The sequence below is a fragment of the Euphorbia lathyris genome, chromosome 5, assembly GCF_963576675.1.
Source record: "Euphorbia lathyris chromosome 5, ddEupLath1.1, whole genome shotgun sequence".
Lineage (NCBI taxonomy): Eukaryota > Viridiplantae > Streptophyta > Magnoliopsida > Malpighiales > Euphorbiaceae > Euphorbia > Euphorbia lathyris.
Window position 1 is genome coordinate 22,939,440 of NC_088914.1, and position 25,278 is coordinate 22,964,717.

Sequence of the window (25,278 nt, forward strand, 5' to 3'; positions counted from 1 at the left end):
GCTTTTCTTATGTATTATGCTGCGCTCTTCTTAATATACCATTGTTGTTGTAGCTTCTATTGTTCAATATTTGATGCATGCACTTATTAATATCGATTAAATATACATAATAATGAATTATTAATAGAAAAAAAAGAAATGTGCATAATAATGAATTATTAATAGAAAAAAATCCAAAAACATACTCCAATTTTTTATTTATTTAATTCCTTTATATTTTTATAATTTATGTTATATAAGAAAATATATTTTTTTTTTGCCAATGAGGGTTGGTCTGAGTGGTAAGGCGTTGAACCTCTGCTTGACAGGTTTGAGGTTCGATTCCTCATCGAGGTCTGTGGTTTGCCCTGATCTTGGGAGTGGGTAGACCTACCCTTACTTAAACTTTTGCCCACCAAAAAAAAATAAATAAAATTTTTAAAACATATATTTTAACTTTTTTTTGAAACAACATATATTTTAACTTTTAAAATACGAACTATGAAATTTAGAACGTACTATATATTTTTGAGAACATACGTTATGTTTTTTGAAACATGTGTTATGTTTTTTCGAACATGAGTTATAAATTATATTTTTGGAACAAATGAAAAAACGATCCAGATATCTACTGATTTTTTTAGAATATTATACTTAATTTTTGGAACACAAACTATAAACTTTAGAACATACATTATGTTATATTAATAGAAAAAAAAAGAAATGTGCATAATAATGAATTATTAATAGAAAAAAATCCAACAACATGCTCTAATTTCTTATTTATTTAATTCCTTTATATTTTTATAATTTATGTTATATAAAAAATATATTTTTTAAAACATATGTTAGGAAATCTTCCAATTTTGCTTCAAAAAAAAAACATATGTTAGAATATATATTTTAACTTTTAAAACATGAACTATGAAGTTTAGAACGTACGACATGTTTTTTAGAACATACGTTATATTTTTTAGAACATGTGTTATGTTTTTTCGAACATGAGTTATAAATTATATTATAGAACAAATGAAAAAACGATTCAGATATCTACTGATTTTTATTAGAACATTATACTTAATTTTTGGAACATAAACTATATATTTTTTTAAACTTACGTTAGAACATATATTTTAACTTTTAAAACACGAACTATGAAGTTTAGAACGTACGACATATTTTTTAGAACATACGTTATATTTTTTTGAACATGTGTTATGCTTTTTCGAACATGAGTTACAAATTATATTATAGAACAAATGAAAAAACGATCTAGACATCTACTGATTTTTAAAAAAAATTATACTTAATTTTTGGAACACAAACTATAAACTTTAAAAGATACGTTATGTTATTTAGAATGTGAGTTTTTTTTTTTTGAACAAAAAAAATGGTCCATATATTTACTATTTTTTTAAAACATTATCTTAATTTTTAGAACATAAATTATATATACAATATTTACAACATCGTCTTTAACATTTTAAAACATAAATTACAAAAATATATATGAATTAAATAAATAAGAAATTAGAGCATGTTCTTGGATTTTTTTCTATTAATAATTCATTATTATGCACATTTATTTTTTCTATTAATAATTTATTATTATACACATTTAATCGATATTAATAAGTGCATGCATCAAATATTAAACAATAGAAGCTAAAAGGGCACATGTATATTATGTAGCGCGCGACAATATACACAGAAAAAGTAATTGGCTCAGTGGTAAGTAATGTGAAGTGTAAATTAAGATGCCATGGTTCGAACCCTACCTTTTGCAGCGTTTTTTTTTAAATTCTCCTACTCAATGGAAGTGGTATATTAACCAGAGCGTAGCATAATACATATGGAAAGCAATTGGCTTAGTGGTAAACAGTGTGGAGTGTAATTGAAAGGTCATTGGTTTGAATCCCATAAGAAGCAGCGTTTTTATTTATTTTTTATGCTCAAAACAACGTAGTTTTGAGAGTTCTCACCATAAGGAAGTGTCATCACCTAAAAAATGGTTCTCACAAGAGCCATCCCATATATATATATATGGGTGAGATCTAGTGAGATAAGGGGTTGTGGTGTGGCAATGAGCTTATGGTGTAACAGAATATATATCTACCTTTTGCAGCGTTTTTTTTTAAATTCTCCTACTCAATGGAAGTGGTATATTAACCAGAGCGTAGCATAATACATATGGAAAGCAATTGGCTTAGTGGTAAACAGTGTGGAGTGTAATTGAAAGGTCATTGGTTTGAATCCCATAAGAAGCAGCGTTTTTATTTATTTTTTATGCTCAAAACAACGTAGTTTTGAGAGTTCTCACCATAAGGAAGTGTCATCACCTAAAAAATGGTTCTCACAAGAGCCATCCCATATATATATATATGGGTGAGATCTAGTGAGATAAGGGGTTGTGGTGTGGCAATGAGCTTATGGTGTAACAGAATAAAACTATGTAGTTTTGATGATAATTGAAAATGGTAAAGTGACAAATTTGTAAATAAAAAGAAATACAGTAGAGAGAAAATTGTTTTATTTTTTTCTTTAAAATACATTTTTCCGACCTTCCTAACCTCATTTTTCGAATATTTTTATATTGTTAGACTCATCTAAATTAGACGGTCATTTTGAGATCCCTAAAGCTCAGATAAAAAAAATTCGGTGAACGGAATCCGGCGATTAAGTGGGTGTTTTCCGGAAAACAAAAGTGTCCAGAAAATTCTCAAAAAATTCTAGAAAATGTAAAAGATTATTCTGAGAACCTTTAATTCTTGGGTCAAAGTGGGATTTCTTACGGTTTAGTCCCAATAAAACGTTTTTCTTAATTTTATCCATCTTACATGCTTCAATAATTTATTGGGTCAAAACCGTAAGGAATCTCACTTTGAGCCAAGAATTAAAATTTCTTAAAATGATGTTTTACATGTTTGAAATTTTTTGATAATTTTCAAGACATATTTTTGGCCCTACCTTTCACAACTATGTGTTGGAAAAATCAGCACATACTGTTGGACGCCAGTATATTATTCTAAATCAGTATACAAATTATTTCAAATCAGTGTTCAATTGTTCCAATAAAATAATTATATTGTTCCAACAGAATTTTTAAATTATTCCAACAGAATACTTATATTGTTCCGACAGTGTACGAAATTGTTCCAAATCAGTGTACCATTTGTTCCAACATAATACTTATATTGTTCCAACAGAATAAATCAGTGTATCAATTATTCCAACAAAATAGTTATATTGTTCCATCATAATACTTATATTATTCCAACATAATAAATCAGTTTATCAATTGTTCCAAATCAATTTTATTATCTATTGTCTTCAATTTCATTTTTGTTTTTTTAGTTATATTATTTATAAAATAATTTTAATCCTTAAAATTTATTGACAATAAAAAATTACCCTTAAAAATCAATAAATCATTTTCCTTAATTTTATCCATTTTACATATTTCAATAATTTATTGGGACTTAACCGTAAGGAATCTCATTTTGACCCAAGAATTAAAGTTTCTCAGAATAATGTTTTATATTTTCTGGAATTTTTTTTCTCGCCGGAAAACGCTCACCTAATCTCCGGATTCCGTTGATTTGGGACTAAACCGTAAGAAATCGCATTTTGAGTCAAGAATTAAAGTTTCTCAGAATGATGTGTTACATTTTCTGGAATTTTTTGAACATTTTCTGGATATTTTTTGTCTTACAGGAAAACAGATCGTCGGATTCCGTTCACCAGAAATTTTTTTACTTGAGCTTCTGGGATCTTAAATGACCGTCTAATTAAGACGAGTTCAACGGTATAAATTTTTTTGAAAAACGAGGTTGGAAAAATCGGAAAAATGCATTTAAAAAAAAGAAATTAAACAATTTTCTCTTTCTTTTTATTTACAAATTTGTCATCTTTCCCTAATTAATTACAAAATTGGTAATTGTCACATCATAAGACTTGTCTCACCGTAAGAAATCTGTCACACTAGATATATATATATATATGACAAATTTTTACTTATATAATTAAGGATATTTTTTATACTATTTTATATATAAAAAAGGATAGGTTAAATAATTGATTAAGATAAAACTTAATAACTTTAAAATTTATATGTGGCAATTGGTCTGATGGGGTCGATTTTACATATATGTACGGAAAAAGATTTGCTAAAATCGAAATTGTTCAATTTTTACGTATATATGTACATGTTATCATCTGAGTGGTCCAGAACCAATTTTTACTACCATTTTAAAACTTTTCAAAATTAAGCTAGATTTGGACTAAAAATAAAATTGAGTCGTTTTGAACCAACTTACAGAATTTTATCGCATATCATATATTAACTAAATGAAATTTTATAATTAAATATAAACTCAATTAGTTAATTAACCACTCCGAACTTTAATTTATCAGAAACAGAAAGACCAAAACCATTTATAGTATAGATAGTTCCAATGATCGGAATAGCAAAACTATCCATAGTAGGAGTGGTGTCGACAGCCAGAGGCTTGATCTCTGCAAGCCCCCTCTATCTCCACCCCTATACGTGGACTAGTTTACTAAATCGTAGAGACTAATTAATTATTTACTCATAGATAAATTGAATTGGGTAAAGAATAACCGCATTAAATTAGTTTTGAAATTTCACCATATTATAATGATGAAGGAAAACATGATCATCTATTTCACTCAATCATTTTATAATACATTGGAGTCATTGTTGTGGAGGATGTTCTTGCAAACCTTTCTCGGATTCTGTGCATCTTGAATCAATGGTGGTAATTATATATCAACTAGTAATAAATTGAAGTTAGATTTTGGATTATTCTGAGAAAGAAGAAGACACCTATGAACTCTACTAAAATGATGTGTAAGAAGGTAGCCATGCAAAGGTGAGAAGTGTCATCATCTCATCCTCCTTTCCCCTCTATAAAAAACTTACTCTTCCTCCTCCAAACCACACTCAAATATTCCCTTCTCCTTCATTAATCAAAATGGCAAAGTCTAAGTCTGCCCTTCTTCTTGTTCTTTGTCTAGCTCTTGTTTCGTTTCATGGCTCTGCCGCAAACAGGCAAGATCAGCAGCTCAACGAATGCCAACTACGAAGCATAAATGCAAGGGAACCAGATGACAAAATTGAATGTGAAGCTGGTTTAGTTGAGACTTGGAATCCTAACCATGACCAGTTTCAATGTGTTGGTGTTGCTGTTATGCGACGCACCATTCAACCTAAAGGTCTTCTTTTGCCTACTTACAGCAATGCTCCTAGTCTCATCTACATTGTCCAAGGTATAATTTCATTCCATCCTCAATTGGCATTATTAAATTTCAGAAACATAAATCTAATCTGTGGCGGATTTAAAAGTGGCACAGAGGGCTTATGGGTCCCGAGTTACAGAGATATAAAGAAAACCTGAAACGAATCTCTATTACCCACAATTTACAAAGAAATAAAGAAAATTTTAAGAAAATACAGAAATATTTGTCGCTAAATATAACATTCTGTCGGTAACTATAGTTCATTCGGTACTAATATAAAATTTTGTCATTATTCAGAATTTGCAACAGATTTTATACTCTCGACTTGCATTTGCGCCGGAATTATCTGATGTGATTTTAATCCCTAAAAACTCTGAATTGTGAATACATTTTTGGTGACTCTTTTTTTGTTCTGATTCGGTCGCTATAAACATTAATTTATGAAATGCAGGTAAGGGAATGTATGGTGTAATGTTTTCTGGATGCCCAGAGACATTCCAAGAAGCTCAACAATCACGTGGAAGCATGGGAGACCAAGACCAGCACCAGCAGATTCGTCGTTTCCGCCAGGGCGATATCATTGCTTTGCCTGCCGGTGTAGCTCACTGGGCCTACAACGACGGCAATGAAGCTGTTGTCGCCGTTACTGTCCTCGACACCGCCAACGCAGGCAACCAGCTAGACAACATGCCTAGGGTAAACTAAATTATTCAATTCAAATCAAATCTTTGGTCAATTTTCAAATTTTCAGATTTAAACTCAATCGGAGATTAATGATTTTCTTTTTGGGGGGCCAGAACTTCTATCTCGCCGGTAATCCTGAAAACGAATTCAGGCAACAATACCAACGCCGCCCTGACCAAAGCAGGAGACCATTATTCCCCAGCCCAAGATATTCCAGCCGCGGTAGACAGAGTGAAAAGAGTTCTTGCAACAATTTGTTCTGCGGAATGGATTCAAAGATGATCGCCGAAGCTTTCAACATCGATGAACAATTGGCAAGGAAATTACAGAGCCAGAACGATTTCCGAGGCAGCATTGTCAGAGTCGAGGAACAGCTTCAGGTAGTGAGACCTCCGAGGACTCAACAAGAGATGCAACAGATGGAGAGAGAACAATGCCGACCAGGCGGAGGTTGTGTAGCTAACGGCGCCGAGGAAACTTACTGTTCCATGAGACTCAAAGAGAACATTGCCGATCCTTCACGCGCCGATATCTTCGTCCCAGAAGTTGGCCGTGTTAGCACCGTTAACGGCCACAACCTCCCTATCCTTCAGAGTATCCGGATGAGCGCTTCTCACGTGGTTCTCCACTGTGTAAGCCAAATCGACTATACATTCCACTTACTTGTTCTATCACGGTGGCGCGTTTCTCCCACGCGCTTCCAGATTTCTCCTAAATTGACTGCATAGATCTGATTTCGTCTAAATTGACTGCATAAATCTGTGTTTTTTCAGGATGCAATGAGAATGCCACACTGGCATCTACATGCGCACAGCATCATGTACTGCTTGGAAGGTCAAGCTAGGGTTCAGATCGTGGACGAGAACGGGAAAAACATGTTCGACGGAACTTTCAGAAAAGGACAGGTCCTAACGGTGCCACAGAATTTCGTAGTAATGAAACAGGCAGAGAGCGAGAGATTTGAATACGTAGCATTTAAGACCAGCGCTTACACAATGACGACAGATTTGGCCGGGCGGACCTCCGCCTTCCGTGCTATGCCGGTGGAGGTGATCGCGAATGCATTCCAAATGTCGGTTGAAGATGCGATGAAAATAAAGTATGGAAGGGAAGAGACGACATTGGGAATGTCAAGAAGGCAACAGTCCAGAAGATTTAGCGATGTTGCAGCTGCTGCTGTAGCTACAATAGCTGAAGTTGCAACTTCTGTTTAAATGAGGAAAAATAGGCAGTTTAGCCTTTTTTGGGGTTAATTAATGTTAATCCTGGCAATAAATAAAAACATCTGTGTAGAGGAATTAGTATCTACCTACTTACCAATAAGAGTTGGGCTTTTTTGTATGCAATAATAATGTTCAAAACAATGTTATTTTATAATCCTTTGTTTTTTTTTTTCTTTTTCAATCTGGCTTCTTACTCTAAATACCTATTAATTATCTTAAAAAATTAACTTAACAAAACTTAATTTTAAGGTCAAAGGGAGTTAAGGGAGGAATAAATTCATAAATATATGTTAGGGAGAAGAAGTTTAAGAGAGGAATAAATTCATAAATATATGTTAGGGAGAAGAAGTTTAAGGGAAGGATCATCCATTTGTTCAAAATAGTAGATTGGCTTCCTGAATTTTGCAAGTGTTTCACCAGCTCTTTAAACCTAACTCCATGAATTTTGCAAGTGTCTCACAAACTCCTTTAACTCTCGATTCTCATCCATTCAATCTTTCAAACTTGTAACACTAACTCTTATAATAGGTTGAAAGGTAGGAGAAGTGAAAAAATAAGTATAGGGAGTTGGTGAGACACTTGCAAAGTTCAGGGAACTAATCTACTTTTATGAGTCGGTGCTATGAAATAAGCAGGTTTAAGGAGCTGGTGAAACAATTGCAAAGTTCAGTGAGTCAAAGTTCAGTGAGTCAATCTACTATTTTGGGAGTCAATCTACTATTTTGGACAAGTTTAGGGAGCTGGTAATGTCTTAGGCCAGGAATAAATTCATAAATATATCTTAGGGAAAAGAAGTTTAAGAGGAGGAATAAATTCATAAATATATTTTGTTTTATAAAAAAAATTGTCAATTTTTCCTCTTGCTCTAACCAAAAAAGTTATAAAATATTTTGCTTTTTTTATGAGTCGGTGCTATGAAATAAGCAGGTTTAAGGAGCTGGTGAAACAATTGCAAAGTTCAGTGAGTCAATCTACTATTTTGGGAGTCAATCTACTATTTTGGACAAGTTTAGGGAGCTGGTAATGTCTTAGGCCAGAAATAAATTCATAAATATATCTTAGGGAAAAGAAGTTTAAAAGGAGGAATAAATTCATAAATATATTTTGTTTTATAAAAAAAATTGTCAATTTTTCCTCTTGCTCTAACCAAAAAAGTTATAAAATATTTTGCTTTTTTTACTAAACATATCAGATTTTTCAATAATAGTAAAAATTAAGGAGTACAATGGAGAAGAATAATAGTTCTTCAATAATATGAAATAAGAAGAATAGAAACTTAGAAGGGTATATTAATATTTTACCTATTCCTAAGTAAATGGCAACTAATACGGGTAAATTACATATGTGGTGTACAATTTTTATCTGTTTTTACACTTTGGTGTACAAAAAAAAAATTCACACTAAAGTGTAGAACCTTTTTGTGATCTCTCACTAAAGTCCACACCAGGTAAAAATGACCGGTCAATCCAATCAATATGCCAAATCATCAATTTTTAACCCATATTTTAATGAAAATGGGACCCACTCACCTTCTTCAACCTTATATCTTCATCTTTATTTTCTCTCTCCTCCATTTTTATCAAATATCATTTCTCTCTCTAACTCTCATCTCTCTCATTTTCACTTCCTCCCTCTAACTCTCCTCTCTCTCTCTCTCTCTCTCTAATTCTCCCTTTCTCCCTCTTCCTCTACAACCAATTTTTTCAACAAAAATTCCATAAGAAAACTCCCATTAATAGGCAAAAAAATACACAGAGAACATCGAAAAAGTGAATGATTTACACAAAATTAGAAGCACGATATAAACATCTCGAGTAAGATATTAATTAATACAAAGAATTTGACAGACGGACGGACATGCGGGCATCCACAAACCGTTGTACTCTTCCTGCTACTCCGACAGAAAAATTACATCAGGAGAAACTACCTGTTTGAAACCAAGAATCGACAGAAAACGTTGTTCTCGACGGGGTTGGAGGTGCCAACCTACGAATGTCTATGATATCTTTATCGTTGGGATTGATAATCTACACAATTTTGCAAATTGTAATTCATTAGATGATGTCACACAGGAATGTAGATCAAAATAATTAAATTACACACCAAGTAGGTGAGAAAGAAAACGGGATCAAACGGAAAACAAAAAAAAAGCATAAGATAAAGAAAAACGAATACATTAGAAATAATTAACAAATTATATAATCCAAATATAAAATAACTTATGGAAGTATTCTTGCCCATTAATGGAATTTTTATTGAAAAAATTGGGGGAGAATTAGAGAAAGAGAGAGAGAGAGAGAGGAGAGTTAGAGGGAGAAAGTGAAAATGAGAGAGATGAGAGTTAGAAAGAGAAATGATATTTGATAAAAACAAACGGAGGAGATAGAAAATAAAGATGAAAATATAAGGTTGAAGAAGATGATGTTGGAAATTGGTGCATGTATGTTTTTTATGTGCATAATAAATGAAGCATTTAATATCAAGAAGATGGAGGATTATGCTTTGAACCTAGTCAAAAAGTTAAAAGGTTACCTTGATCTCTACAACACATTAATTGAAGATGGAGATTACGAAGCATCACATTCTATTTATAGCGTTCTTTATTTCCTATAAATAGAGGCTCCATATTTCTAGAGAATTAAGAGAGAAGAGTTGTAAAAGGGTTGTGAGTCTTTGCTTAGAAGTATTGCAGGAATTCTCACTCTACACATCTGTGTAAATTGTGTGTGATCAAAACTGAGTAGGGTATACTTGGATTTTGGGTAGTGAGTGAGTGATTGAGTGTTGTAATACTTGTACTCCATTCTCCTAGAGTGCAAAGAGCTTCTTGCAGTAGCTCCAAGGATTAGCCACTGTTTTGTGGTGAACCTTGTAAAAATTTGTGTGTTCTTTCTTGTTTGTGTATTTCTATATTCCGTGTTTTATTTCTGTATTTTGTCATCGTGTCCTGGAAGAGGAATTTGGTATTGTGATCGTTTATGTTATAAATTCCTAACAACTAGTATCAGAGCTATCTGGTTTGGACAATGACAGGGTTAGATGGAATAAGTTCTAGAATAAGCAAGTTTGATGGAACTGACTTTTCATTCTGGAGATTACAGATTATAGACTATCTGTATAGCAAAAAGCTTCACTTGCCGCTTTCAGAAGTGAAACCAGCAGACCTGAGCCAAGAGGATTGGGAACTTCTCGATCGACAAGTGTAGGGCGTAATCAGATTGACGCTAACACGGAATGTCGCTCATAACGTAGCAGAAACCAAGTCAACAGCCGAAATGATCAGACTTTTATCAGATATGTACGAGAAGCCTTCCGCAAATAACAAGGTACATCTGATGAAAAAGTTATTTAATTTAAGAATGGGTGATAGTGCTTCAGTTGCAGAACATATAAACAAGTTCAATACCATTGTTACTCAACTAACGTCTGTTGATATTACCTTTGATGATGAGGTACATGCTTTAATTCTTTTGGCTTCATTACCTAATAGTTGGGAGCTTATGAGGGCTGCGGTTAGTAATTCTGTTGGCAAGGGAAAATTGTCATTTAGTGATGTTATGGATTGAATTCTTGCTGAAGAAGTGCGAAGGATTGATTCCGGTGAAGGTACATCGACAACTTCTGCCTTAAATGTTGAAAATAGAGGTAGAAGCAATGAAAGGAATTCTAATTGAGGATGAGGTAGATCGAAGTCGAGGAATGGTAGATCCAAATCAAGAAATGGATGGAAATTGGAGTGCTGGAATTATGGAAAGCCCGGACATGTGAAGGCTAAATGCAGACTTCCAAAGAAGTAAGACAATAAGAAAGTTGCAAATGTTGTAGCTGATGAGGTACAAGATGCCTTACTTTTATCTGTTGATTGTTCTATTGAATCTTGGGTATTAGATTCAGGTGCTTCTTTTCATATGACACCAAACCGTGAAATCATTGAGAACTATTCAATTGGAAACTACGGGAAGGTGTATCTTGCAGATGGTGAGCCATTGGAGATAGCTGGAATATGTGATGTTCGTTTGAAGTTAGAAAATGGAACGGTGTGGACACTAGTACAGAAATGCCCTATGACCACGGTCGTTTACCGTTATTAGCCACGGTTGTACGACCGTGGCCAAAAGGGGGCGTGGCAAATGCTTGGCATCTTTAGCCACAGTTTATCGACTGTGGCCAAAGGGGCATTAGAGTCGGTTTTTACGTATAATCGACTCTAATGCCCTATGTTTTGGCCACGGTTATTACGAAAAACCGTGGCTAAAGGGGTCTTTAGTCACGGTCTTTTGTAACAATAGACTCTAATGCTCTAATCATTAGAGTCGGTTGTTTTGCAACCGTGGCTAATGTTAATTATATTAGAGTCGGTTGTTACAAACAACCGACCCTAATGTTATTGTTTTTAACAATTTTACATTAGCAGGTTCAAATTAAATCTGCTCTATTTTTTGTATTAGAGTAATTAACAGTAAACAAGATTTGTTATCCTTAGTTATTTACCATAATTGAAATTGATCCTGATGTATTACTTGAATTAAATGCAAAATCAATAAAAATGTACACAAATATAGGGTAACTAATTAATCTGCTATATATATATACAATCTTTGATTCAATATTCACAATATTTTCAAGTATTTAATCAGGTGTATATTACTGCTGACAAATAATATACCATTACTACTTTATCATACTACTCTCTACAACATGCTAATGCCAAAATGGCTATATTTCTTTGTTTCTTTTGGCAAGTCACCAATCTAACTCAGCTTCATATAACTTCTCTGAGCTTACCATCCAAAAACAACTACCAACGTATGATCTGACCAAACATTTCACGAAGCTAGGAAACTGATTCAAGATTTGACTGAACCTCCTCTGCTCGAATAACAGATGCTGATTTATTTTGCCCAGGAGATGTCATTCTATCAATCGCATGCTTATTTTGCCTACAACTTCAGAGAAACAAATAGCATTATGATAAAGCTAAAAAAAATTAACCAACAATATTAAAGTGGAAAACATAACGGCAGTTTAGATTCTTTACTTACCATATACTTTTCACTAATGAGCAGTATTTTCCTGTCCATGAATCAAGCTTTAATTAGTATCCAACATAAATAGCAAAACCATTGAACACTTTATTGTACCTCATAACTTGAAAGCTTTTTGCTCTGAATTTCCATGAAAATAAGAAAATGTAGAAAGAGGAAATTCATGCCAAGACAAATTATCATTATATTATAAGTTTGTCCCAAACAACAATGTGCCAGTATACTCTAATTCTCTAATTCTGCTAAGAGTGCAGAGCTTAACTAATCCAAGCAAAATCCAGCAAAACCGCATACATTATATAACAAAACCTCAAAGGTAAAGCTTATAATACTCTTGTAAGCTCCAAAGATATTATGATATTTCGGTTTCACAGTTGTAGCCTCGCATAAGAGCTCAAAAGAGCTAATCAGGTACTACATTTTATCACAAATTTGAATACTGAACACCGTAGCAGCTGTGCTTTGGTTTTCGAATAAAAGAAAACTCAAGCTACCACAAGAGTAAAAATGAAATAGAGAAAGAAGCAACAACATTAGTAGACTAGACTTACATGCTTAATTTTGGAATCTAAATAGCTTCGCTTGATCCTATCCTAACACGCTTTTCAGTTTTCTCCATAACCTAACCCAAAACAAAAATTGAAGTATAATCAGTATTCCAAACGCTAATTGATAAACAAAAGAAACCGACAAAGACTATCGAGAATCGTGCATTTCAAGCTAAACACAAAGATGCAATTACAGAAGCAGGATTAAACCGTTCAAACACCGTTTCCCGATATTTCACAAACAGAAAACCCGAGATCTGAAGTCTCATTTCTATAATTTTCTTCTAAAGCTAGCAGCTACTATAAGAAATATTGCATTAAAACAATAATAATATAAACACGAACTTCGCAATAATAATGGCTTAAGAACAGTATTACATTACAACATACGCAACATAAAAACGACACACACACGAATATTGGAATATTCATGAACTTCCACAACAAATACAACACTCAGAGAAAAGCAACATGAAACCAACAATTAAACACCAAACAACTTGAATGATAAAAAGGTTAAACAAATCAAAGTTTGCAAAATTAAATAAAAAAGCTAAAACTAAAACTAAAACCAGAAGCTCTGTTTGGTATTTTGGGCACTTTTCTAAAGGCTAAATAAATCTAACAAATCAAAGATGAATTCCCGCATGATAAAAAGGTTAAACAAATCAAAGTTTGCAAAATTAAATAAAAAAGCTAAAACTAAAACTAAAACCAGAAGCTTTGTTTGGTATTTTGGGCACTTTTCTAAAGGCTAAATAAATCTAACAAGATCTTAGATGAGTAATCCTTAATCATGTTTGGTATTTTGGGCACTTCTCTTGCCACCATTAGAAGATTACTAAAACCAGATAAAATATGCAGAATAATTACATTGAGGGGAGTGATAAGAATAATTACATTGCATGTTAAGTAACTAATCCTAGTTGGGCTAGCTTGCATAGGATTGTTGTGTATAGGATTCGACTATGTACTATATACATACATGAATTATAATTATGAAATACAAGTTATAATTTATAGATATGTTACCTTTTTAGTAGTTGGATTCATTGTGGAAAGAAATGCTCTTTAAAATTATAATAATTCAGAGGCAAAAAAACAAGGATGAGGTTTCAATCTAAGCCATCCAAAAGGCTGACGAAAATGGATATATAATAATCATTATTAACTAGAGCTCCTATATTTTTAAACGGATATATATAATGGTCCATAATCATTATTAACTAGAGTTCCTATCTTTTTAATGGAATCTATCAAAAGTGTAAGATGCCACACGAATTCCTTTGGGCTTGAAGCGTGTACAAGTAATGAAATTTAATTTATAAATGGGGTTTAGAGACTCAAACTCTAGACCTTTTGATTTAATAGGCTCTAATCCCATGGTAAATAACCATTCAACCCAAAAGCTTATGTTGATAAATAAGGTTCAAGAATGGTTTTTATTATCTCTAACATTCTTCTGCAAATTCAGAAATCACATTGCAGTCATTTATGGGATAAACTTGTTGGTTTAAGTGCAGAAAAAGAAGAAGAGAAGCTTACGTTGAAAGCACTCGGTCTGAGGAATTGCCATTGCCTCCATGAAACCCAACTCATAGACATGTGAAAGCAATGGTGCCATATCATGATAATGCTATCCCCCTATAGAACAGAGAATATGTTATTGGTAAAGAAGGATAAGAAAATTGAACATGAGTCCTTGATTGAAATTCTGCATACCAGCATGAATAGGGTCAGGAATGAAATCATGCCTTAGTGTATGCATCTTCATTAACGGAGTCATCCCCTTATCACTATAATCATATGCATAAACACCTTTTGTTAGTGAAGGGCAAGCTGCAGGTTCAACAGCTTTTATTACATGGTTGATTTTCCCATTCAGCTTCTGTCTAATAAACGGAAAACTGAGTCCTGCAAAGTTGGAGCCGCCACCAATACACCCTATGATCATTCAGGAGTTTCACCTATAGCTTCCATTTGCTTCAAGCATTCTTCACCTATAACGGTCTGGCGCAACAAAACGTGGTTGAGCACACTACCCAAGCAATACTTAGTGATTCGGGATATGAATAAGGGCCCCAAGGCCCAAGAGGCCCCAAGGCCTGAGCACCCTCTATAAATACACAGCTCATCTGGGAAGTGAAGGGCGGGTAACTCTTTCTAACTCTCACACATTTGATTAATATACGCTCTTGAGCTACTAACTGTCTTGATCGTCGGAGTGTCCACAGGGACCCTTCCCGGCGCAGAGACGAATGTCCAGAGCATCGGACCTCTTCGGAAAGGCCTCGGATCACTGTATTCGCATTCCCAGATTATTTGGTGTGGTGATCGTGGACTACAAGTGACTTCAGAACTTCAAACAAAATGAAGACCCCTACTGACTCTGCCCCAACTGCAGTACCCGAAACAGGAGCAACCAGCTCTATGACGCACGTCGGGGGTACGATCCCAAACATTCCAATCTCCCCCAGAAACCTTGGGCCATTGATGGAAGAGGTAAGCCCTGAAGAGGAGGAGACCTTCAACACCACTCAACTCCTCAGTGTGATCCAAGGTTTTCAAACGACCCAGGCCGTACATACGGCGGCTCAGATGAAGATCATAGACCAGCAAAGAAGTTTGCAGGAGGAGAACGCCAAAATCTGACAATACCTTAAAGAGGCGGCAGAAATGCAGAAAGAGGGAACTTCGCCAGAGCAGGCCGTGGGGCCGGTGGTCATCGCGGGAAGAGGAGCCGGGGCCGTTGCGACCAGTGAGGGCGAAGCGCGGCGAGTGGGGACTGCAGTCGCGGATAGCGAAGACTTGTTGGAACTGAAGATTCAACGTTTTCTGGACAAAAGGGCCCTCGGGGGCGTGATGGGAGGAAGCATCACCTCCAGCAAAACACCACTGGTGCAAAGGATCATCGAGACGAGGTTCCCGCGTGACTGGAAAGCTCCTCGACTGGCCCAATATTCAGGGACCGAAGACCCCAACGACCATGTGGCATCGTTCATGAGCACCATCAATTTATACTCAAAAGGATGAGGACATCATGTGCAAGGTTTTCCCCACCACCCTCTCATCGAGCGCACAAGAATGGTATCGAGGACTTGCCTCGGAATCAATTGATTCTTTTGATCTCCTAAAAGATCTTTTCCTCTCCCAGTTTGCCGCAGCAGCGAAGGTCAGGAAGATCAGTTCGGACCTCAACGGGCTCAAGCAGCGAACAACCGAGCCTCTGCGCAATTTCCTCTCAAGGTTTCATCACATGGCCTCACAAGTTAAAGGCCTCAACCTGGAGGTGGCCCATGACGCCTTGGCAAAAGGGACTACTTGCGAGCCTCTAAAGCAGAAATGTTTCCGAAAGATGCCAAGATCTTTCGAAGAGCTGATGACCATGTCACAGACATTTGTCAGATACGATGACTGTGACCGGCCCACCGGCTACGAAGAGACAGAAAGGGACAAGGTCAAAGGCGACACGCACAAGCAGGATAAAGGCAGGCCGATCCCGGAGGCACGTGAGGAGGCCCGAGTCCGCAAGGAGGCCCCGATGCCTTTTCCGGCCCGGACCGAGCACACCAACTTGGAGCGTAGGGGAGATCGATCCCGGGGCAAGGAGGTGCATTACACTGTTCAGAGTCAACCTCGCCGATTCACACAGCAAGTTCCGACCATCGACAAAGGCAAAACCCAGGCAGAAAAGGAGTGCTGCAAGTATCACAGATCCTCCGGACATTCCACGGAGAACTGCTATCAACTACAAAAGGAGATTGAGCGGATCACGGAGCAGGGCGCGCCACCAAAGACGAGCAGGCAAAGGGAGCAAAGCCCGAAGCAGTGGGAAGTGGGACGAGCAGAGGAGCCTAAGAGGCCAAGGTACCATAGGGAAATACATGTCATAAGGGAAGGAGCACCAGCACTTTTCGCCCCACCCGAGAGCTCCCGTAAAAGGAAGGCAGTCGGACAGACACTAACGGTGCAACCGCCACTCCGGACCAGCCATTCGGAGGCTCTTGTTGTCACCATCAGCATCGCAGGTTTTAAGACACACTGAGTGCTGGTAGACACAGGGAGTTCGGTGAACTTGCTCACCTGGGCAGCACTCCGCGCAATAAAGAATACTCACACTGCCCTCCGAGCCGGGACTTTCCCTTTGGTTGGCCTCTCAGAGATCGAAGTGCCGGTAAAAGGAGTTATCGCATTACCAACTATCTTCACCGAAGGGGTCGAGGAAATCGAGGATACCGCAGAGTGGGTGGTGGTCGATATCCCCCTGGCCTATAATGCCATCATCGGAAGGCCTCTTCTGGCCGCCCTGAGGGCCACAGTGGATATCTCCGGACTATGCTTGACTTTGCCCCTTCCGCGTGGAAGGATCACCATCCAGGGAGATCGTATGTTGGCCAAGGGATTGCAGTGGGAGGCGACTCAGCCTCGGACAGTGCTCTACCTGGAGGATGGTCTGATGGACATGAGGGGTTACAATCCCGTGCCCATCGAGCCGGTCGATGACTGTATCCTCAGGGATAACAAGATAGTGAAAATGGGGACGAGACTCGCATCCCCGTTGGCCGAAGAGATCAAGGCTGTCCTGACAGAGCATTCGGATGTGTTCGCCTGGTGCACCGAGGACATCACGGGGGTCTCACCTGATCAAGCAATACACAAACTGAGCATCGACCCCTCTGTCGAACCCGTGAAGCAGAAGATACGAGTGCAGGCAAAGGACAAGCAGGCAGCAGTAAAGGCAGAAATTGACAAACTCCTAGCTGTAAAGTTTATCCGCGAGGTCAACTATCCGGAATGGCTTTCTAATGTTGTACTTGTAAAGAAAGCCAGCGAAAAGTACCGCATGTGTGTAGATTTTACAAATGTCAATAAAGCTTGCCCCAAGAATTCTTATCCGCTGCCTAACATAGATCAACTCCTTGATCAAACTGCTGGTCGCAAGATCTTGTCTCAATTTGATGCCATCGCTGGTTTCCAGCAGATCCCTTTGGACCCAGCCGACGCCGAGAAAACCTATTTCATTACGCACGAAGGCACATATTGTTACAATGTCATGCCTTTCGGGTTAAAGAATGCGGGGGCCACATACCAGCGCTTGGTAGATAAGATGTTCGCCCATCTCATTGGCAAGACGGTACAAGTGTATATCGATGACATGGTGGTCCTAAGCACCGAAGAGGGCGACCATCCGCAAGATTTAGCGGCAGTGTTTAAAATTTTCAGAGCCTATAACCTCAAGCTAAACCCGGAAAAATGTTTCTTCGGAATTCGCAGTGGTGAATTCCTAGGTTGCGTGGTATCAGAAAAGGGCATCGAGCCTAACCCCGCAAAAATCGAGGCAATTCTAGCAATGGAACCACCGCGCGACCTGCAAGGGGTTCAAAGACTCAATGGAAGAATCATTGCTTTGGGACGTTTCATCTCCTGCTCGGCGCAGCGTTGTTTGCCCTTTTATAAAGCAATCAAGAAGGAGCATCCCTTTAGGTGGTCTACGGACTGCCAGGCCGCGTTCAACGCCATAAAAATTTTCCTCGCAACACCCCCACTACTCTCGGTGCCAAAACCAGAGCAGGACATTCACTTATACTTCACCATCACGGATGAAACAGTAGGAGTCGTTGAAGGAAATTAGGGCTAAGGTATAGCAGCGGAAATATAAAATTTTTAGCCTATTTCCTTTTAACCATAGGATTCGTTAATCGTTATTTCATATAAAGAGGGATAAGAAGGAATACCTTTCGATGAACAATCTACCGTTGTTAAAGAAGCGCCCACAATTCTTCTCCGAGGTTCCAACCGCAAAGTAGAATACGGTGAGGTTAAGATAAAATCAACCCTTATGAGATGCAACCAAATTAGATTGCCTCTAATTAACCAACACAAGATCAAGGAGAAAGAGGAATGAATAAGATTAATCAATCGATGGGATGTCGTATGAATTCTTGTCCACGAACTAGGGGATGGGAATTCTTTTTCTCTCTCTAATTAGCAATTTCGAAAATCACTATAAAGGGGAGGGATAGGCTTAGTCGAAATTCCTATAGGGAGGGGGTATATATAGTTGCTTGTATCTAAACCCTAGTTAGATAGGAATAGGTTACTTAATAGGAATCCAATTCGGAATAGGATTCCTAATTATTATCTCACTATATATCTAATATATTTAGGATAATAATAAATAACCTAATTGGATAATAATAGGAGTATATTAATCTAATTAAAACTCCTAATTTAATTATCTCTTAATTAATTTAATTCATAATCCTAATCAAATTAGGATTAATGGAATAAAATTAATTCCTTATTTCTATATATAAATTTCGGCCCCCTCCATATATTTGGGCCTTACTGGGCTCAATTGGGCTTCCATCTATTAATCATATCCATCTCTCTTTTGGTTCCAAGTCTTATGTGTGATCCATTAGGTCCTTACTACTTCTGGCCGTATGCAACTATTAAATTAATTTCTTCAAGAATTATATTTAATCCTTGCATAACGGAATGATGTACGGAGTATGTTATAGGCAAGTCTGTAATCATTCCCCCAGAGTCCGTTAAGAAGACAGGTTGATTCTGTCGTTAACCCTTCCGTATTAGTTACGGTATAATACGATCCTTTATCAACTACATCCTTGAACTGAATCTTATGACTATGGGTAATCTCAAGTCACATATAGCGAGACGTTCGTTTTACTTGTTCTTGGCCGAGTCAACTCAAAAAGATAGGTTAAGTGAAATCCGTATTTCTACTCTTAAGCTACCACCTTGCAAGGGTTTAGAGTCGAGTCTTCCACAAGCGATCCTTTGATGTATCTCTCATTAATCGGGAGTGATAAATGCTCAATCCAATGTATAACTACCCTGAAATTACTTCCTGTGACACCCAACCTTTGCAGTTCACACCCCAGAGTCATCTCTGTTAAGGATCGTGGGACCGCAGGATCAAAGTCTCACATTCAGTAATTCAGGATGACCAATTAACATTCTTTTGAGTCTGAGGATTAGTTATACCTAGTAATACCAGTGAGATGAACAGTTGACAAGGATGAATCTACCCATCCTGTTATCTCAAGTCGGATCCCCAATCCTAATGAACAACGTTTCACCGGATCTATGTAACTGTCCAGATATCTATATATATGAAGCTTGTGAGATCAGGTTTCTGTCGGACAGAAGACATTGTTACATACAAGTCTCAACTGTGATATATCAATCCTAAACATATCACTTGACTTGGGGTGGTTTTAAGTTTATTAGTTTATTATAAAGTTTTGTCTCACTTCATGCTTGTATGAACACTTTATAATCACTTTAAACAAACTCACGGATTTCCTTTTATTAGACTTTATTTAGTGCTTAAAAGGGATTGCCTTTATATAGTTATAAAACATATATCTCATTAAAACAAATGATATAAAGAACAATTCATTTACAATAAGTTTGTATCCCGCAACAATTGACTATAGGACACTAAACCCCAACATACTCCCACTTAGACTAAAGCCAATTGTTTCTAAAACTTATCCCAGTAGAAGTTAAATGACGATCATGTATTCTCTGGGTTAAAGGCTTTGTCAACGGATCTGCAACGTTGTCCTCTGTGGGTACTCTTTCTATTCTCACATCTCCTCTAGCCACAATCTCTCTAATGATGTGGTATCGCTTTAGGTAGTGCTTGGATGCATTATGAGACCGTGGTTCCTTTGCTTGCGCAATGGCTCCATTGTTATCACAGTACAGAGTAATGGGATTGACAATGTCAGGCACCACTCCTAGTTCTGTAATGAACTTTCTAATCCAAACTGCTTCCTTTGCTGCTTCCGCAGCAGCGATGTACTCTAACTCGGTCGTAGAGAAAGCTACGCTTCCCTGCTTGGAACTTTTCCAACTGACCGCGCCCCCATTTAGGATAAACAGGTATCCTGATTGGGATTTAAAATCATTCTCATCTGTGAGATGACTAGCGTCTGAAAATCCTTATATTTTCAGATCTCCTTCTCCGTACACTAGGAACATATCTTTAGTCCTTCTCAAGTACTTAAGAATGTTCTTGACGGTAATCCAATGCTCGTCTCCCGGATTCCCTTGGTAACGACTCGTTACAAATAACGCGAACGCTACGTCAGGTCTAGTGCATAGCATAGCATACATAATCGAACCGATCGCGCTGGCGTACGGGACTACAGCCATGCCTCGTTTGTCATCATCAGTTTTAGGACATTGATGATTGTTTAACTTTACTCCATGTACCATGGGTAAGTTACCTCGTTTCGATTCAAGCATGCTAAACCGATTTAGCACCTTTTCAATGTATGTAGCCTGTGAAAGACCAAGCAGTCTACGCGATCTATCTCTGTAGATCTTTATACCAAGTATATAGGCTGCTTCACCAAGGTCTTTCATTGAGAAGTTACCAGATAACCAAATTTTCACCGATTGTAATAGAGCAATGTCATTTCCCATTAACAGTATATCGTCCACATATAGTATGAGAAATGCTATAGAGCTCCCACTTGCTTTCTTGTAAATGCAAGCTTCTTCGCAATTTTGTTCGAAACCAAATTGTTTTATGGTTTCGTCAAAACGCTTGTTCCAGCTTCTAGATGCTTGCTTGAGTCCATAAATGGATCTCTGAAGTTTGCAAACTTCATTTGCATCCTTTGATATGAAACCTTCAGGCTGCATCATGTATACATCCTCAAGCAGATTTCCATTTAGGAAAGTTGTTTTCACATCCATTTGCCAAATCTCATAATCAAAATGAGCGGCAATTGCAAGCATGATTCTGATTGATTGGGACATAGCAACAGGAGAGAAGGTTTCGTCATAATCAACACCTTGTTTCTGACGATATCCCTTCGCTACTAACCTAGCCTTGTAGGTGCTAACCTTTCCATCCATGTCAGTCTTCTTTTTGAAGATCCACCTGCACCCAATGGGTTTTATCCCTTCGGGTGGATCAACCAAAGTCCAAACTTGGTTAGTATACATGGAATCCATTTCAGAATACATGGCCTCAAGCCATGCTTTAGAATCTGGACTAGTAAGAGCCTCTTCGTAGTTTTCGGGTTCGTCGTCTAACACGGGAACCTCGTCATCATCTCCCACTAGAAAACCATATCTAACTGGGAGTTCACGAACTCTTCGTGATCTACGAATAGGTGCCACTAGAGTCTCATCTAATGGGACTTCTTCGGATACCTCAACCGCTTATGTTGTTTCAGTCGTTATTTCTTCCTCTTAAACTTCGTCGAGTTCAATCACGCTTCCCTTTTGTGTTTCTTCGAGAAACTCTTTCTCTAAGAAGGTTGCGTGTTTGGATACTATTACTTTCTGATCATCTGGATGATAGAAGTAATACCCTATGGTTTCCCTGGGATATCCAATGAAGAAACATTTATCAGATTTAGAATCTAATTTGTCGGACGCAACGCGTTTGACATATGCTGAACATCCCCATACTCTCATGAACGAGAACACGGGTTTCTTACCAACGAACAATTCATATGGTGTGGAAACAGCGGATTTAGTTGGTACTCGGTTCAGGGTGAAGAGGGCAGTTTCTAAGGCATAGCCCCAGAACGTCTTTGGAAGTAAGGCCATGCTCATCATGGATCGTACCATATCTAATAGGGTACGGTTTCTCCTCTCGGATACACCATTATGTTGTGGTGTATAGGGAGGTGTCCATTGTGAGCATATCCCGCATTCAGTTAGATAATTCAGAAAATCATCAGAAAGATATTCGCCACCTCGATCAGATCGAAGTGTTTTTATTTTCTTTCCTAATTGATTTTCCACTTCATTCTTGAAGCATTTGAACTTGTCAAAGGCTTCTGATTTGTGCCTCATCAAGTAGATATAACCATAGCGAGTATGATCATCTATGAAGCTAATGAAGTATCTGAATCCTCCTCTTGCTTGGACTGACATAGGACCACATACATCTGAATGAATGAGTCCTAGAGTGTCTGATACACGCTCACCTTTATTGCTAAAGGGTGTCTTTGTCATTTTACCTTTTAAACATGATTCGTATGTTTCCAATGATTCAGAATCGATTGGATCTATAAGCCCATCTGAATGTAGCTTTAGCATGCGTCTCTTGTTTATATGGCATAAACGACAATGCCACAAGTAAGTTGAATTATCTAGCTTATGTCTTTTGGTATCAATTGCAAAAACAGGAGTTTTATCATCTAACACATAAATCCCATTTTGTGATATTCCTGAAAAATAAAAGATCGAATCTTTATAAAAATTGCAACTATTGTTCTTTATTGAAATATGAAAACCGTCGTCAACGAGACGGCTAATAGAAATAATGTTACGAGACATCTCAGGAACGTATAAACAATTCCTTAATTCTATTACAAGCCCAGAGGGCAAAAGTAAAACATAATCTCCAATTGCGAGGGCGGCAACTCTTGCTCCATTTCCCACTCGCAAGTTTATGCTTCCTTTCTTTAGTTCCTTAGTCTGTTTTAGCTCCTGCATATTTGTACAAATATGAGATCCACATCCGGTATCAAGTACCCAAGATTCAGACAATGAAACCGTATTTATTTCAATATAGAACATACCAGACGTAGAAGCACCGCCTTTTCCCTTCTTGAGAGTGGCTAGATACTCCTTGCAGTTTCTCTTCCAATGCCCTTCTTTACCACAGAAGTGGCATTCTCCTTTGGGGCTTCTTCACTTCCTTTCCCTTGGACACATCTCTCTTACCTTTCTTGGGATGTTTAGGATTGGGAAAATTCCCTTTCCTTTTCTTCGATCCCTCGATTACAAGAGCCGGTATGGCCTTGTCTTTCTTCATATTGGGCTCAACTGATTTGAGCATGTTTGCAAGCTCTTCAAGAGAGGTTTGCAAGTCATTCATTTGGTAGTTCATGATGAACTGTGAATAACTCTCTGGGATGGACTGAAGAACCAAGTCGGTACTTAATTCGTTGTCCATCACAAATCCAATACTAGAAAGTTTGGTAATATAGCCTATCATCTTGACACAATGTGTCATGACAGATGTGCCCTCTTGCATCCTGCAACAATATAACAATTTTGATATCTCATAGCGTTCGCACCTGGTTTGTTTCCCAAACAATTCCTTTAAGTGCATCATGATGGAATAGGCATTCATCTCCTCATGTTGCCTTTGTAATTCCGATGTCATCGATGCAAGTATGATGCAAGCGGCATGATCATCATCAGCCTTGTGCTTCTGATAAGCATCAATTTCCTCGATGGGAGCATCATCTTCAGTGACAAGGGGTATCGATGTATCAAGTACATACCCAATTTTCTCGAACTTCAAAACAATTTTGAGGTTACGAAACCAGTCGGTGAAGTTTGAACCATTCAATTTGTTATCGGTAAGAATGTTTTGCAGATTGGTTTTAGTCATGATTTTAAGAGTGTGTGTTTAAACAAAACCTGAGAGTGAGAAAGAGTAAACGTATGTCATTCATTTGCTTTAAAGTATAACAATCTAAAATTATAGGCCTTTTAATTTATTTCAGATTGCTCCCACTATTTTGCCAAATTAATAACCCTCCATATTAATTCGAAGAATTTCACAAATTCTTTAGTGAGCTAGGATCCTAACTCCTGAGATTTCGCCTTGAGTTTGCTCAACAAGCTAGTCCCATTTGTTAGGTAGATTCATGTAATCAATCACATCTTGAATGTGACTCCTAGGTTATTGGGTTACTAACCACATTAGTAACTAATATGTTACTCATATTAATCCCAACCATATTGCCCATTAGTTTATGACAACATGAGTTTGCTCATCCAATTATCATAATCTAATTTAAGTATTACCCCATATTCATGAAAGAATAACTTTCGATAATTCAGGTGTTACCATAAGACCCCGAGCTTGAGTTTGCTCAACAACCCAAAGGCCCCCAGTACTGCCGGCTGAATTATAATATTAGGGAGGGGCAACCGATTTTAATAACTTGCTTATTTACTTAACTTTTTAACGAGGGATTCTATTTAAGTCTCATAATCTAACTTAGTCTTGATTTGCTTTAGCATACATCAGACATACATACATTCACATACATTGGCGTTATGGACATATCATCTAAATTATTCTGTCGAGCCAGAGACGGAATAAAAGGCCAAACCTAAGGAAATACTAACTATTACATATTTCTCTTTAGGTCCTCCGTCTTCTCCATGGCGCCTTGAAATTACATATTAATTTCTATACTACTATAAGAAAACTTCAATTGAATTGAAGGGAATCAGATGAGAGGAGAAATTACAATAGATAGTAGAAAGGCAGGACGCGCAGGCCCTATTTCAAAAATACCAAAAAACTAAAAGAGGGTCCAAATATGTCCATAACTCCAAACATGCATAGACTCAATTAAATAAATTTAATTTGTTGATCACATAACCGGCTTATGTAATATTTAGGTTAATCACATTAACTCGTCAAATTAACTTTCATCCAATTTTACTTCTAATCGTTTTGTATCTTTATATTAATCCTTAGATTAATATAACCATATAAAATGTTGATTATGC

At 37.1% G+C, this 25,278-nt stretch overlaps 1 protein-coding gene and 1 long non-coding RNA gene across 2 annotated transcripts; one reads left to right on the top strand and one right to left on the bottom strand.

Annotated features, from left to right (window-relative positions):
* The first annotated feature begins 4,937 nt into the window (after window positions 1-4,937).
* On the top strand, window positions 4,938-7,299 carry LOC136231299 (11S globulin seed storage protein Ana o 2.0101-like). Its single transcript, XM_066020635.1, has 4 exons — window positions 4,938-5,268; window positions 5,690-5,934; window positions 6,036-6,554; window positions 6,696-7,299. The coding sequence occupies exons 1-4, from the start codon at window positions 4,974-4,976 to the stop codon at window positions 7,134-7,136; spliced, it is 1,500 nt and encodes a 499-aa protein (XP_065876707.1). The 5' UTR covers window positions 4,938-4,973; the 3' UTR covers window positions 7,137-7,299.
* A 5,200-nt stretch (window positions 7,300-12,499) lies between these two features.
* On the bottom strand, window positions 12,500-14,790 carry LOC136229597 (uncharacterized). The gene is made up of 3 exons (XR_010689175.1): window positions 14,461-14,790; window positions 14,284-14,382; window positions 12,500-12,812 (listed from the first exon to the last, which is right to left on the bottom strand). It is a non-coding gene; the product is annotated as an uncharacterized lncRNA (long non-coding RNA).
* Between the last annotated feature and the right edge of the window lie 10,488 nt (window positions 14,791-25,278).

Excerpts from the sequence above, each read along its gene's own strand:
- LOC136231299 (XM_066020635.1), top strand. The coding sequence starts at position 4,974 with ATGGCAAAGTCTAAGTCTGCCCTTCTTCTTGTTCTTTGTCTAGCTCTT. Across the intron at positions 5,935-6,035 it reads AGCTAGACAACATGCCTAGG|AACTTCTATCTCGCCGGTAA; the intron begins GTAAACTAAATT and ends TTGGGGGGCCAG. Across the intron at positions 6,555-6,695 it reads CTCACGTGGTTCTCCACTGT|GATGCAATGAGAATGCCACA; the intron begins GTAAGCCAAATC and ends GTGTTTTTTCAG.